This window comes from Pongo abelii, chromosome X (assembly GCF_028885655.2).
Source record: "Pongo abelii isolate AG06213 chromosome X, NHGRI_mPonAbe1-v2.0_pri, whole genome shotgun sequence".
Lineage (NCBI taxonomy): Eukaryota > Metazoa > Chordata > Mammalia > Primates > Hominidae > Pongo > Pongo abelii.
The window spans coordinates 21,564,505-21,578,906 of NC_072008.2; the positions used below are offsets into that span (position 1 = coordinate 21,564,505).

General features: G+C 34.7%; 1 protein-coding gene across 7 annotated transcripts in view; it reads left to right on the top strand.

Moving 5' to 3' along the window:
• CNKSR2 (connector enhancer of kinase suppressor of Ras 2) overlaps positions 1-14,402 on the top strand; it is a 287,144-nt gene that overhangs the window by 85,638 nt on the left and 187,104 nt on the right. For all 7 annotated transcript variants that reach the window (NM_001132790.1, XM_024240331.3, XM_024240332.3 and 4 more), the window contains 1 exon segment: positions 10,966-11,007. In NM_001132790.1, coding sequence (NP_001126262.1) covers positions 10,966-11,007 — 42 coding nt within the window.

The following is a 14,402-nucleotide window of genomic DNA, read 5'->3' on the forward strand; positions in this document are numbered from 1 at the left end:
CTCTTACTTGTACATCTAAACTCCTCACATTGTCTTTTTCAACTACTCCGTCTCCATTATTAAATTAAAACTGATTTTTAAAGCTTCTTGCTGTCATTTTTCTCAGACTTAAATTAGACACTGTTTTTCCCTTCTCCCTTTCCAAAACTCTTTTCTTGTCTCTGTAATATCACTTTCTTCATTTAATCCTGGCCATGGGATTAATTCTTGCTCTGGCTCCTAAACAAGCATTGTCTGAGGTTTTATCCTCAGCTGTCTTCTCACCATACATACTCTGTTCTGGTGAAGTCATCATTGTTGTTTTCTTGTAGCTTTAACTATCCCTTCAATGTCAGTATCTCCAAGATCTGGCTCTATTTCCATTCTAATTCAGTTTTATCAAATGCTTGCCAGACAATTGTATGTAACACGTTCTGTTTTCAGCCACTTCTAATTTTATGTGCACAAAATAAAATTGTTTTAATCTCCTCAATTTCCTTTCTCCATCTCTACTATACCATTCATCCATCCATTTCCTCAGGCTTGAACACTTAGAGTAATGTTTAACTTTTCCTTCTCCATTATTTCTTGTTTATTAATTTGCATATTTGAAATTTTTTGTGGATACGTAGTAAGCATATGTATTATGGAATACATGAGATGTTTGATGTAGGCATGCAATGTATTCATAATCACATCATGGAAAATGAGGTATGCATCCCCTCAAGAATTTATCTTTCATGTTATAATCCAATTATACGTTTTAAGTTATTTTTAAATGTACAATTAAATTATTATTGACTATAGTCACACTGTCGTGCTATCAAATAGTAGATCTTATTCATTGTTTCTAACTGTATATTTTTTGTACCCATCCCCACTTCTCCTCCACGCCCCCTGCTATATTTCCCAGCTTCTGGTAACCATCTTTCTACTCTCTATCTTCATAGGCTCAATTATTTTGATTTTTAGATCCTACAAATGAGTGAGAACCTGCAGTGCTTGTCTTTAGGTGCCTGGCCTGTTTCACTTAACATAATGATCTCCAGATCCATCGATGCTGTTGCAAATGACTGAATCTCGTTTTTAATGGCTGAATAGTACTCCATTGTACTACATTTTCTTTATCCATTTATCTGTTGATAGACACAGGTTGCTTCAGAATCTTGGCTATTGTGAACAGAGCTGCAAAAAAAATGAAAGTGCAGATATCTTTTTAATATCCTGATTTCCTTTCCTTGGGTATATACCCAGAAGTTGGATTGCTGGATTATGTGGCAGCTGTATTTTTAATTTTTTAAGGAACCTCCAAACTGTACTCCATCATGATTGTACTAATGTACATTCCCACCAACAGTGTACAAGGTTCCCTTTTCTCCACATCCTCACCAGCATTTGTTATTGTCTGTCTTTTGGATATAAGCCATTTTAACTGGGGTGAGATGCTATGTCATTTTAGTTTTGCTTTACATTTTTTTGATGATCAATGATGTTGAATACCTTTTCATATGCCTGATGGCCATTTCTATGTCTTCTTTTGAAAACTGTCTATTCAAATCTTTTGCCCATTTTTTAATCGGATTATTAGATTTTTTTTTCTATAGCATTGTTTGAGCTCCTTACATATTCTGGTTATTAATTGCTTGTCAGATGGGTAGTTTGCAAATATTTTCTCCCATGTTGTGTCTTGTCTCTTCACTTTGTTGATTGTTTCCTTTGCTGTACAGAAGCTTTTTAACTTGATGTGATCCCATTTGTCCATTTTTGCTTTGGTTGCATGTGATTGTGGGGTAATGCTCAAGAAATCTTTCCCAAGACCAATGTCATGTAGAGTTTCCACAATATTTTCTGGCAGTAGTTTCATAGGTTGAGGTCTTAGATTTCAGTCTTTAATCCATTTTTATTTGAATTTTGTATATGGCGGGAGATACAGGTGTAGTTTCATTCTAATGCCCATGGATATCCAGTTTTCCCAGCACCATTTATTAAAGAGACTGTACTTTTGGCAGTGTGTGTCCTTGGCACCTTTGTTGAAAATGAGTTCACTGTAGGTGTGTGGATTTGTTTCTGGGTTGTCTGCTCTGTTTTACCGGACTCTGTGTCTGTTTTTATGCCAGTACCATGCTGTTTTAGATACTCTATCTCAGTAGTATAATTTGAAGTCAGGTGTTGTGATTCCTCCAGTTGTGTTCTTTTTGCTTAGGATAGCTTTGGCTATTCTTTTGTGGTTCCATATACATTTTAAGATTTTTTTCTATTTTTTCTATTTCTGTGAAGAGTGTCATTGATATTTTGATAGGGATTGCATTGAATCTGTAGATTGCTTAGGTAGTGTGGACATTTTCACAATATTGATTAATCCAAGAACAAGCAATATCTTTTCATTTTTTGGTGGCTTCTTCCATTCCTTTTATCAGTGTTTTATAGTTTCCATTATAGAGATCTTTCACTTCTTTGATTATGTTAATTTCTAGATATTTAATTTTATTTGTGGCTATTGAAAATGGGATTATTTTTGTTTTCTTTTTCGAATTGTTCACTGTTGGTATGTAGAAATGCTACTGATTTTTGTATGTTGATTTTATATCCTGTATGTTTGACTAAACTTGATCATCAATTCTAATAGTTTTTTCTTGGAGTCTTTAGATTTTTCCCAATTTAAGATCATTATCATCTGCAAGCAGTGGTAATTTGACTTCTTCCTTTCCAATTTGGATACACTTTATTTATTTCTGTTGCCTAATTGCTCTGGCTAGGACTTCCAGTACTATGTTGAATAGCAGTGGTGAAAGTGGGCATCCTTGTGTTCCAGATCATAGAAGAAAGGCTTTCAGTTTTTCCCGATTGTGATACTAGCTGTGAGTCTATCATACATGGCTTTTATTATGTTGAGGTATGTTCCTTCTATACCCAGTCTTTTTTTTTTTTTTTTTTTTATTGGAGACGGACTCTCACTCTGTCACCCAGGTTGGAGTATGGTGACGTGATCTCAGCTCACTGCAACCTCCGCCTCCTGAGTTCAAGTGATTCTCCTGCCTCACCCTCCTGAGTAGCTGGGACTACAGGGGCGTGCCACCACACCCGGCTAATTTTTTAGTAGAGACGGGGTTTCACTGGTGTTAGCCAGGATGGTCTTGATCTCCTGACCTTGTGATCCGCCTGCCTCGGCCTCCCAAAGTACTGAGATTACAGGCATGAGCCACCGTGTCTGGCTCTATACCCAGTCTTTTGAGGGTTTTTATTATGAAGGGATGTTGAATTGTATCAAATTCTTTTTCAGCATCAATTGAAATGATCCTATGGGTTTTGTCCATCATTCTTTTGGTATGATGTATCACACTGACTGATTTTTGTATGTTGAATCATCCTTGCAACCCAGGAATAAATGACACTTGGTCATGATGAATGACCTTATTAATATATTGTGGAATTTGGTTTCCTAGTATTTTGTTGAGGATTTTTACATCAATATTCATCAGATAGTGGCCTGTAGTTTTCTTTCTTTGGTGTGTCTTTGTCTGGTTTTGGTACCAAGGTAATACTGGCCTTGTAGAATGAGTTTGCGTGTTCCCTCCCCGCCCCCTCTATTTTTTGGCATAGATTGAGTAGGATTGGTATTTGTTCTTCTTTAATGTTTGGTAGAATTCAGCAGTGAAGCCATTATGTCCCCAGCTTTCCTTTTTGGGAGACTTTTTATTATGGCTTCGATCTCATTGCTTGTTATTAGCCTCCTCAGGTTTTAGATTTCTTCATGGTTAAATTTTGGCAGGTTGTGTCTGTCTAGGAATTTATCTATGATTTTCCAATTTATTGCCATAGATGGATATCGCTGCTGCTAGTTATTCAGGGACCAAGAGCTTTTCAGTTAGCGGGTGATCCATGCTACCTGGACTGGGTCCTTCCCCTTAAGGCAACAGGTTCCCTTTTGACCCAGAGTGCGTCTAGAAATGTCTATCAGGAGCTAGGGCCTGGAAAGGGGGCCTCAGGACCCTGACTGGTACCCTATCCTGCTGTGGCTGAGCTGGTATCCCAAGATGCAAACAAAGTCTTCCCCACTTTTCCATTTCCTCTCCTCAAGTGAAAGGAAGGGGCCTTCTTTGGAGCTACGAGCTCTGCAACCTGGGGTTAGGGGAGGGTTGATGCCGGTGCTCCCTTAGCCATCCCAGCTGGTATCTCAGTAAATTGTGTGCCGCCCCCCTAGTCCACTGTCTCTGGGCCCAGCTTAGCACTAGGACTTGCCTAAGAGTTGCTGTCCTTGTGGCCTAGACGGCTTTTGCAGTTTATTTGGGGCCTCACATCTCTGTAGCCCATGGTGGCGAAGCTTGTGGAAACTCAAGTTCAGATGGCTGGGATTGGTGATTGATTCCCCTCTGGTTAGGACTTGTTTAAATGCTCCCTCCATGGGTGAACATCAGCTGAATTTGGTTCAGTTTTGTTTTCTGCTATAACAAGGTCAGAGCTGAGTTTAATGCCTCAGAATTACTGGCTTTCTTTCTCCCCAGTGCACAGAAACACTCTCATCACCAGGCAGCTGCTGCCCGGGTTTGGGAGAAAGGGGACATTGGCAATTGAAAACTGTTTTTCCTACCTCTTCTGTGCCTCTTTCAATGATATGAAGTTAAAACTAGGTATTGTGAGTACTCACCTGATTTTTGGTTTTTATGGAGGTGTTTTTTTCTGTGGAGATAGTTGTTAAATCGGTGTCCTTGTTGGAGGCTGGGGGGACGATCCCTCCTCCACCCTTTCCAGAGATAAAACATCCACTTTAGTATGTCTAGGAAGATACACAACTTTGCAGAGATTCCCATAACTGAGACATGGCACAAAAATTACTCTTAAGGGGCTATGAAGAATGGAACAAGAGATGGCTATGGGAGTTGTTAGCTGGACAAGAACATTTCATCTCTACAGACCTCTGAACCCTCACTCACAACTCATATTGCTGTATATCATCAACTATTATATTAGATAGGCTGCCTTGACTTCAACTCTTCCCCAAGGAAAGTCAAGAGAAATTATAAACTGACTGAGTTAAGTTTTTGAAGGAGATTCAAAATGGAAATTAAATTGTTATAGAAAAATTGAAATTGCTTTTCTTTTAAAACAAAAACAAAAATTTTCTTCAACCTAGCATTGGTAGCTCTTCATAATATGCCGCATATTATTTTCTCTGCTTTCTTTCCCACTGCATTTTCCCCACATAGCTTAAATTTTAACCAAATCAGTCTGCTTACTTCTTATTGACTGTGCATTTGTTCAGTGTGTTCACACACTTTGAAATGTTCTTTCTCCCTAAACCTTCAAATTCCAGATTTGAAAGCCATTTAGGGCCAGGTAAAGTATCATTTCCTCCACTTAGTTAATCCAGGATTATCAGAATTTATCTCCTTTGTAATGGGATCTTTTGTTAGAATTTATCTTATCTACCTTCTATTTGTATTTGAATGTTTTCTCCCCTCCTAATTAATGAAATTGTGATGGCCAAATACCAAGGGTAATTTATCCGTCGTTACATAATAGTATCTGGAACTGAATTGCATTTAGGAGATGACAAAAAACATGTTGGTGAACTGAATTGTGACTTCAATAAATAAATGAATGCAAGGAAGAGAGGAAGGCAGGGAGGGAGGAGAAAAGAAAGGAAAGGAAAAGTATAATACTCATTGCTTAAATTAACCCCTTAGGCATGTAAAGACATTTTGATAATAATAGAATATGTTGAAGTGTTGAGTATGAAGGTACCATTATCAAAGGTTTACATAGATGGATTATTTATATATTACTTCTAAGTAAAACAATATTTTTATATTATTTGTAAAAGTATACAATATATACACGAAAATAAGACATATGGAAATTTATGGCATTTATAAAGTTCCATGAAATATAATAGTATTATTATTAGAGATATACACTATTTCCCTTCACTATCTCTCTTTATATATTTACTATTAATAACATATGCACTGTTCTTATGATTATAATATACAATTGATGAGAAATATTACTTGTTCTGAGCGTTGTGACCCACCAGGTGCTTAAAACTTGTTGACAAAGTATGGAACATCAATGGTAATATGTAGGAGTAAAAATTGTTCTGTTATTCTGCTCAGTATAGCAATTGCATCATTGTTTCACAGAAAGGATAACATTATGATCCTGTGTGGGTGTATAGCTCATCTGTGGGAGGATGTTTCTGTGCATACTTAGTGATCAGAATTCAAGAAACACGCCTCATTTTTATGAATATTTTCTCATTAGGAATTTGGCTCATGTAAATGCATCACATAGTTTGTAGAAGCCTTATATGGAAAAGGAAAAAGAAGAAATGAATTTTTTTTGCATATACAATAAAAGCTTGAGCTACTGAAGAGAATTGCTGGGAGTATATAGTATTGTGACTGTAAACCCAGTCTTTAAAAACTAAATTTAATTCTAACCTAAAAATAACTGAAATGTCAGAGGTGTACCTTTCCACAGCATGAATAGGTTTGTAAAGTATAGATTTATCCATATGCAATGCTATTTTCTCTTTAAAACTTGAGATATCTTTTGGGAAAAGATTTGGCCCCAAGTATTAATAAAACCCATACTTTAGAAGCAAGTATTTTAAAATCACCTGTTGATGGAAGTAAAATAACTTACTAATAAAGAAACCCCCCAAAGTACCTAGAGCTACTTAAATACTTAGCATGATAAAAATGAATGCCATAAAATTACAGCTTAACATAGTCATTTAGTTTCTATTCTTCTCTCTAATATAAAGTAGCAGGTTAATATCATTCTCTCTGTTTGGTTGTGTTGTTCTTTTTTTTGTTTTGAGGCAGAGTCTCACTCTGTCACCCAGGCTGGAGTGCAGTGGTGCAATCTTGGCTCACTGCAACCTCTACCTCCCAGGTTCAAGCGATTCTCCTACCTCGGCCTTCCAAGTAGCTGGGATTACAGGCATGTGCCACCACACCCAGCTGATTTTTGTATTTTTAGTAGAGACTGGGTTTTACCATGTTGGCCAGGCTGGTCTTGAACTCCTGGCCTCAAGCGATCTGCCCACCTAGGCCTCCCAAAGTTCTGGGATTACAGGCATGAGCCACTGTGCCTGGCTTCTATTTTTAATATGCTGCATCCTCACCCTTTCTGGAAAGCCTCTGGGTTTCAATAACTAGCAAGCCGATCTTGCTGAAAGAAGGTAGAGATACAAACAAGTAGAAGCAACTGTTCAACATAGTAAGCTATTAAAGAAAGAAATAAGTTTAATGGGAAAAAGTAATAAATTGGGGGAACGTATAATCAAACATACAATTCTGAGGATCTGAGAACTATTTGGAGTGAGCTGGCAGATAATGTTATAAAAAGCAGGTTACCAGTTTATGGATTCTATATATTTGATAATTTTGGGATAGCTTTGGTGTTCCTGTATCACATGGTAATCCTATAAAATAGATCAAGTGTTTCTCTAAATACCATCTTTATAAATATCATCTTGGAGGCCACACTCTGAATCAACTAGATCTGTACTTCTGGGAATCTGCATTTTAACCCACCCCTCAAATTATTCTTATATATGCAGAAGTAAAATCTGAAAATTACTATAGTTGCTTAACTGAGTGTGGTTACATTGCTTTTATGATGATGCCATTATTTTCTCTTTCTAAAGACCCACTGTTTCCAAGACCCAGTTAAAAGCCACCTTTCTTGATTTGTTTTAACACAGAGTTTAGTTTCTTCCTCCTCTGCTCCTCTAGGTCCCATAATTGTGCCTTTGTTACACTAATCAAGAGTGTCTCAAATCTCTTAATGCAGATTTAAACTTTAATAACTTTACATACATAAGTGCTATAACCTTACCAAAAACATTATTTAAAATTTATTTAAATTTATTTTACAATCATTTAGTTTTGTTTATTTTAAATAGTAAGTTCTTAATTTTAATATTTATATGTGGCATTTTTTTGAACTGGTAGAAAAACTTGACCACCTTAGTCACCTCATATATCTCCCTTAAACTTTCTCTTGCAGGGTCATGTCAAAATAGTTGAGTGTGCACCAATATTTTATGCTTCAAATAATCTTAAATCTAGGATCACAGATGTCATCCTTTCTGTCACTAACCCGCAGCTGGCAGAAGTTTTTAAAAAGTTTGAAATTTGACTAGAGCAATGTATAGTACAACCCAGTATACTATACGTTGAATTTTATTTCCTGTTGAATTTTAATAAAAATATATTAATACCTTAAAATTTTAAATAATTGGCCTTTTATCTATTGATTTGTGTAATTGTGTATCATTTATACTTCTAAAGTTAAAAACCCTTAAAACGGCATGAATACTTTGAAATTCTGTGTTTTAACTTATTTGTGTGAATTCCTATCTCCCTAAACAGCACTTCTCTAAGTCAGGGGCCATGTTTTATTCATCCTTTTATCTCTAGTACAGTTGATTAATATTTGCTGCATCAAGGGGAAAAATATGTCTATTTTATGTTGTCTAATTAATTTAGTATATTCAATATTATTTAAATATTACTAACTATATTTAGATATAGGTAACATATTTAAAATGTAATATTAATATAGCATCAAACATATATTTAATAGTATTTATTGTGTTTCCATCCATTGCAGTTATTATCCTTTTAGATGCTCAAATTGTTCCATGTTTGACCAGGGGGAATCTCTTCATGTTGAGTCCTGAGTCCTACTAAAACAGGAGTCACCTGCTGTGTAGTAGTAGTCTTGATAGATTACTCCTAGTAGTCTTTGATAACTTCCTTCTGTCTTGTATCACAGTATAATCCAAGCTCATCTTGTACATTTCCTATTCCAGATCTCAAATCATCCACTTTCCAAGAAGGCTTGGGAAATGTGTTTTTAAGACCATAAAGTCTGGGAAGTGTATCATTACTAGGTTGGTCATTGTTCCTATGCCTTTTCAGGGTGCAGAGCTAAGAAATACATGCACACATGTATATACGTATGTACATAGATGATACTTCAAGAGACTCCAGCGTATTAACTTTTTCAATCTTATATATGTGTCTGCTTTATCCCATGCTAAAAATACTTATCAGTGACACTGGAGTGATAGAATGGCAGTCACATAATTGTTCAGTTATTCATCTTATAAAGCACACACAGCAGATTCTGCATGACAATAATAATCACAACACTACCATCTAACATCATATGATTACTGAAAACAGTTTAAGATTATTTTAACAGTTCTTTTTGTTGGATCACATTAGGAATGTGCTAGTAAATTTTTATATTTTAAAGATACTTGAAATAGTTACTTTCCGTATGATTATTATCCACTACTAGAGTATACATTCAGATCATGTTTACTTTGTTCCTTGAGGAGAATCCCTTTGAAGTTTGAATTTTTAGTCATACCCTCTGATTCTGGGAAGGTAGGCAAATAATGGAATTTGCATACATTGTAGCCGAAGCAAGCTGTAGAAGCAGCATGCAGAAGCCAGGCAACTTCCCAACTTTTCCCAGTTTATCTCTCCTTTGGCATATGAGTCCCTCAGAAAGACAAGACCCAATTCTTAAGTATTTCTGTGAATTTGTAAAATATACTTAAGTTTTATTTTTAAAACTTTGCTCCTGATCTGAGTATATATTTCTTCTGACAAGGCATTGTGGTGAAGTTGCATTATCAAAAATTGTGTTGAACAACATTCCTTTTTTGTTAAAATTAAATTCAGGAAAAAATGAAATGGAATATCATTTCCTAAAATATTCAGTACTGTGGAAATGGGTTTGTTTTTTTTTTCAAAATTATCCAAATAATAATTAATTTTATTTTTTGAAGTAAAGTTAGTTTTTTAAAGTTAAAATAGCGATGGCCAGGTGCGGTGGCTCACGCCTATAATCCCAGCACTTTGGGAGGCCAAGGCGGGCAGATCATCTGAGGTTGGGAGTTTGAGACCAGCCTGAACTACATGGGGAAACCCCATCTCTACTAAAAATACAAAAAATTAGCCAGGCATGGTGGCACATGCCTGTAATCCCAGCTACTTGGGAGGCTGAGGCAGGAGAATCACTTGAACCCAGGAGGCGGAGGTTGCAGTGAGCCAAGATCGCACCACTGCACTCCAGCCTGGGCAACAAGAGCAAAACTCCGTCTCAAAAAAAAAAAAAAAATTAAAATAGTGACACTAATACATGGTTAAAATGTATTTATCACTTAATGTATGTCAGATCCTAATGATTTATCTCATTTTGTCACTTAATTCTCACAGCATTCTTAGTGGGTTGCTACCAATATGCCCGTTTTATAAATTTTGTGAGGAAACTGCGCCATAGAAACGTTGTCTCTAAGCAAAGATCAGTTTGTTGTTTTACTGCTTATTGTATATCAAGTAATTGCAGGTTAAAAAAAAAAGACCATGGTGGTTTTTGGAAGAATTTTTTGTAATTTCTGGGACTTAAATTTAGGTGAGAACTATGAACTTGGTAATTATTATTAGTAGATGTATTAATTTTAAGTGTGTACTGTAAAGTATATTTAATAGCTGGCAATAGTTGAAAATATAAAAGTATTTGAGATTTTGATAGGACTATTGAAATAAATATTAGTGTGTTTTTTAATGTTCTAATCTATAATAAATTAGTATTTGAAATGTTAGGGACATTTCAACAAAATACATTTATCATGTGTAAAAGCTTAGATAGAAAATGGTTACAATATGTTTTCAATATTTGTTTTTAAAAGTCTACTTAATGTATATTGTCCTTTAGTATGTATTTAAAAGTAGTAAAGTTAGAATATACAGTTAAGCAAAAATAAGGATAGCCTCTGTTACTGACCATCAGAGCTAACCATTATTAATATTTCGGTATATAGCATCCCAGATTTTTCCTATTATTATTGCTTTTACTTGAATTGTTGAGACTTTTAAAATTATAGTATAATTTCTAAGAAAATATTTTTAGAAGAATGCTTGATATTTTGAATCTAATGTATATGGTTCTTTTTTTCAGGATTGTACTGTATATGAAACAGAGAATAAAATTCTTCATGTGGTGAGTATACTTGGATTTATTTTAATCTTTATTAGAGAATATTTCCTTGTTCAACTAGAAGAAGTGAACCATAAGAAAAAAAATCTACTGACCACATCAGTTAAGTGTATTTTTATAGGAAATCTACAAAAGAATCAAAGCATAACAAGTTACATTAGTTATAACCATTCTATTGTACCTAATAGGAGAAAAAAGATATAATATTTTAAAATTGTAATGTGTAGCAAGGTTGGAATATAATAAAAAATTAATAATGTAGAGCAAGGAGAATTTGAAATGAGAATTTCTTTTACTGTTCATCTATTACAAAAAAGATCAGAGAAAGGTATTCTGTTCTATAATGGATAATTCATCTCTATCATAATTTGGATGAAATGCTTTATTAAAAAAATCAAATTTCCTTTGCTTCAATTCTATACCTATCAGACAACCTTTCAAATGGTAATATGGCAATATTTTTGAATCAGTTAATGACTTCACATATATTTTATTACTAGAAATGGGCTATGCGTACATTATACTTTGTGGAAAGGCCATCTCCTGCCTTCTTAATGAACAGTTGGCCACTTTTATTTGTAAATGCATTTCTTGATCAATGCTAGTTTGTCCTAATAACTTCTTCAACTCTGGTGTGTGTGAAATCATGTCATTTCTGCATCTGCCAGGTACTAGGCGGTGAGGATCCATATGTCTGTAAAAGGACATTTGCCTCATTTATTCCTAATATCAGTCTATAAGTTTTATGTTTCTGAAATGTTTGAATATTTATAAAAGAATACTATTTTGTATTTAGAAAAGGAAATACTTTTAAAACATCTAAATGTATGGAGGGAAAATATTACTTCAGAATATCAGCAGTACAGCATCCCTATTCCTTTTTTGTTATCTGCTATAGAAATGATACTGAATAATCCTCTGCTAATCCTCTCCCCCTCATTGTGCAGTAGTGATGCCCTTTGTGGTTTATAACAATAGTCTCAGGAGTGGATGATTAATGTACTTTTCTCCTTATTAGTCCAGGAGGGAAAATAATTACAACTCCCTCACGTTGATCTACCTGTAGGGCCTGGAGAATAGAAAGACACTAATATTTATTTAGGGCCTATATATTTCAAGTATTAGCTTAATTTCTTACAAGCATATTCTCTCATTTAATCCTACTTTTGCAGATGGTGGAACTAAGGGTCACAAATATTAAGTTGTTCAACTATTTGGTTTGAACACAGAATCTAATACCAAAGCCCATGCCCTTTCCAGATCTGGCAGTTGCTACCAACTCTAGTTCCCTGAGGCTTTACAAATTGTACTATCTTTTTTCCCATGGAACCCAGGGCTACTGGCTAGTTGTGCCTATTTTGTCAATAACTAAGGAGCATGCACAGACCCTTTCCCACCTACATTTTATTTTCTGTGAGTGACTGTTTCTTTAGCATTGAATTTTCTATGACAATGACTGTTCTTTCTGAAGTATTGAATTTACTGAATTCGACTTTGGTATGCTGCTGTGGGTTCTTCATTGTGTTTACTTCAAGGCTGTTATTGAGGTCAGTGTATGTTAACATTTTTTTCTTTATCAAGTTTCTTAGGAGTAATCTCTCCCTGATGTTAGTATCAAAAAGAGCTGTACTTTTCTTTATGCATTGGCTGCTACGAACTTAAGATTAAAATTTGTGGCCCATAATTGACAAGTGCATCTCATGGTATTTGTTTTGTATTTAGCTTCATTCTTGGCTCTACATGATTTCTTTTTGCCTTGTTTTTCTCAATTTATGTGTGGTATATATTTTTACATCTGTTGATGTAGCCTTTTCTATGGAGGAATAGTTCCAGTTACAAATGCACATTTGTGATCAATATTAAAATATCAACAAAGGAAATGTAAATAATTTATGGAAAAATAATCTCTAGAGAACTGTAAAAAATAGGAAATTTTATTTCTGAGGAAATTTCACATTCTACCATATGACAGAATAACAGAAATAAATTTAAATGATGAAAGAAATACTGTGAGATTTCTCTTGTACAAAAGACTTCAAATATAATTTTAATTAATTAGACTAAGGAAATAATCTCTTTGGGATTATAAAATGATGATTGAAATTTTATTAAATAAAAACCATAATAAGTAATAGCCAAATTTTAAAAGTTCTTAATCACTAAACATTTTTAATTTTAAATAATTTTAAAATAATAAGTAATTTTTAGTTTCTTAAATAAATTCCTAATAATTGACTCATATTGACTTATCTTTCTCAAAAGCCAGATTCTGGGCTACTTGCTATTAGAAATAAGTAACAGCGTGAATAGTACTGAAGGAGTTTAGAAATGAATGCCGTATATTTACCTTGGCAATTTTGCATTCCAGCTAGTGAGAATTTAAAAATCCTGTCTGATGATGATGGCAACAGTGAATGGCATTAACCAAATCAGTTCATCTCAGAAAACACTTGTCTTTTCATGTTATTCTTCTACTTCCCATCCTGACGTTTTTATACAAAGATTACCCAGCCTTTACTAAAAGGTTGTATGTATACTTGTATATTACTTTTTTCACAAGAATAGTTAATTTTTTAGAATAATAAAATAGTATACAGTACCACTTAGTATATGAGGCTAGGATAGTTTCTTTAAAACAAAATTTCTGGAATAAGTATCTTTCTATATCTCTATAGTGTAGAAGAAATAACTTTGAGTCTAAAAAACTGTGTCTGAATCCTAATTCTACCATTTTCTATCTCGGTGAGCTGAATCAAGTGATGTTTTTGAGAGTTTGTTCTTATTATGTAAAATGGGGATATTAATATCTTTCATGAATGATTTTTGCTAGGATAAAATAAGTTTTCTAGACAGTAAGTTTTCTAGTAAGTTTTCTAGACAGAGCTTTATAATCTGGTAGTCCTCTTTCCAGTATTTATTTATTTAGGTTATATCTCATTATTTAGGTTTTTTGTTGTTGGTTTGGTTTTTTTTTTTTTTTGAGACAGAGTCTTGCTCTGTCACCCAGGCTGGAGTACAGTAGTGCGATCTTGGCTCACTGCAAGCTCCATCTCCCGGGTTCACGCCATTCTCCTGCCTCAGCCTCCCTAGTAGCTGGGACTACAGGCGCCCACCACCACGCCCGGCTAATTTTTTTTGTATTTTTTAGTAGAGGTGGGGTTTCACCGTGTTAGCCAGGATGGTCTCAATCTCCTGACCTCATGATCCACCCACCTCGGCCCCCCAAAGTGCTGGGATTACAGGCGTGAGCCACCGTGCCTGGCCTATTTAGGGTTTTTAATTTCCTCTTTCTCTCCTTTTTATATGCACCAGTAAATCCAAAGCCAGAGTTTTTATATAGCTTGTTTAGGATGAAATTGTGAGTTAATTTTAATGTTTTCCTTGTTTCTATGATACTT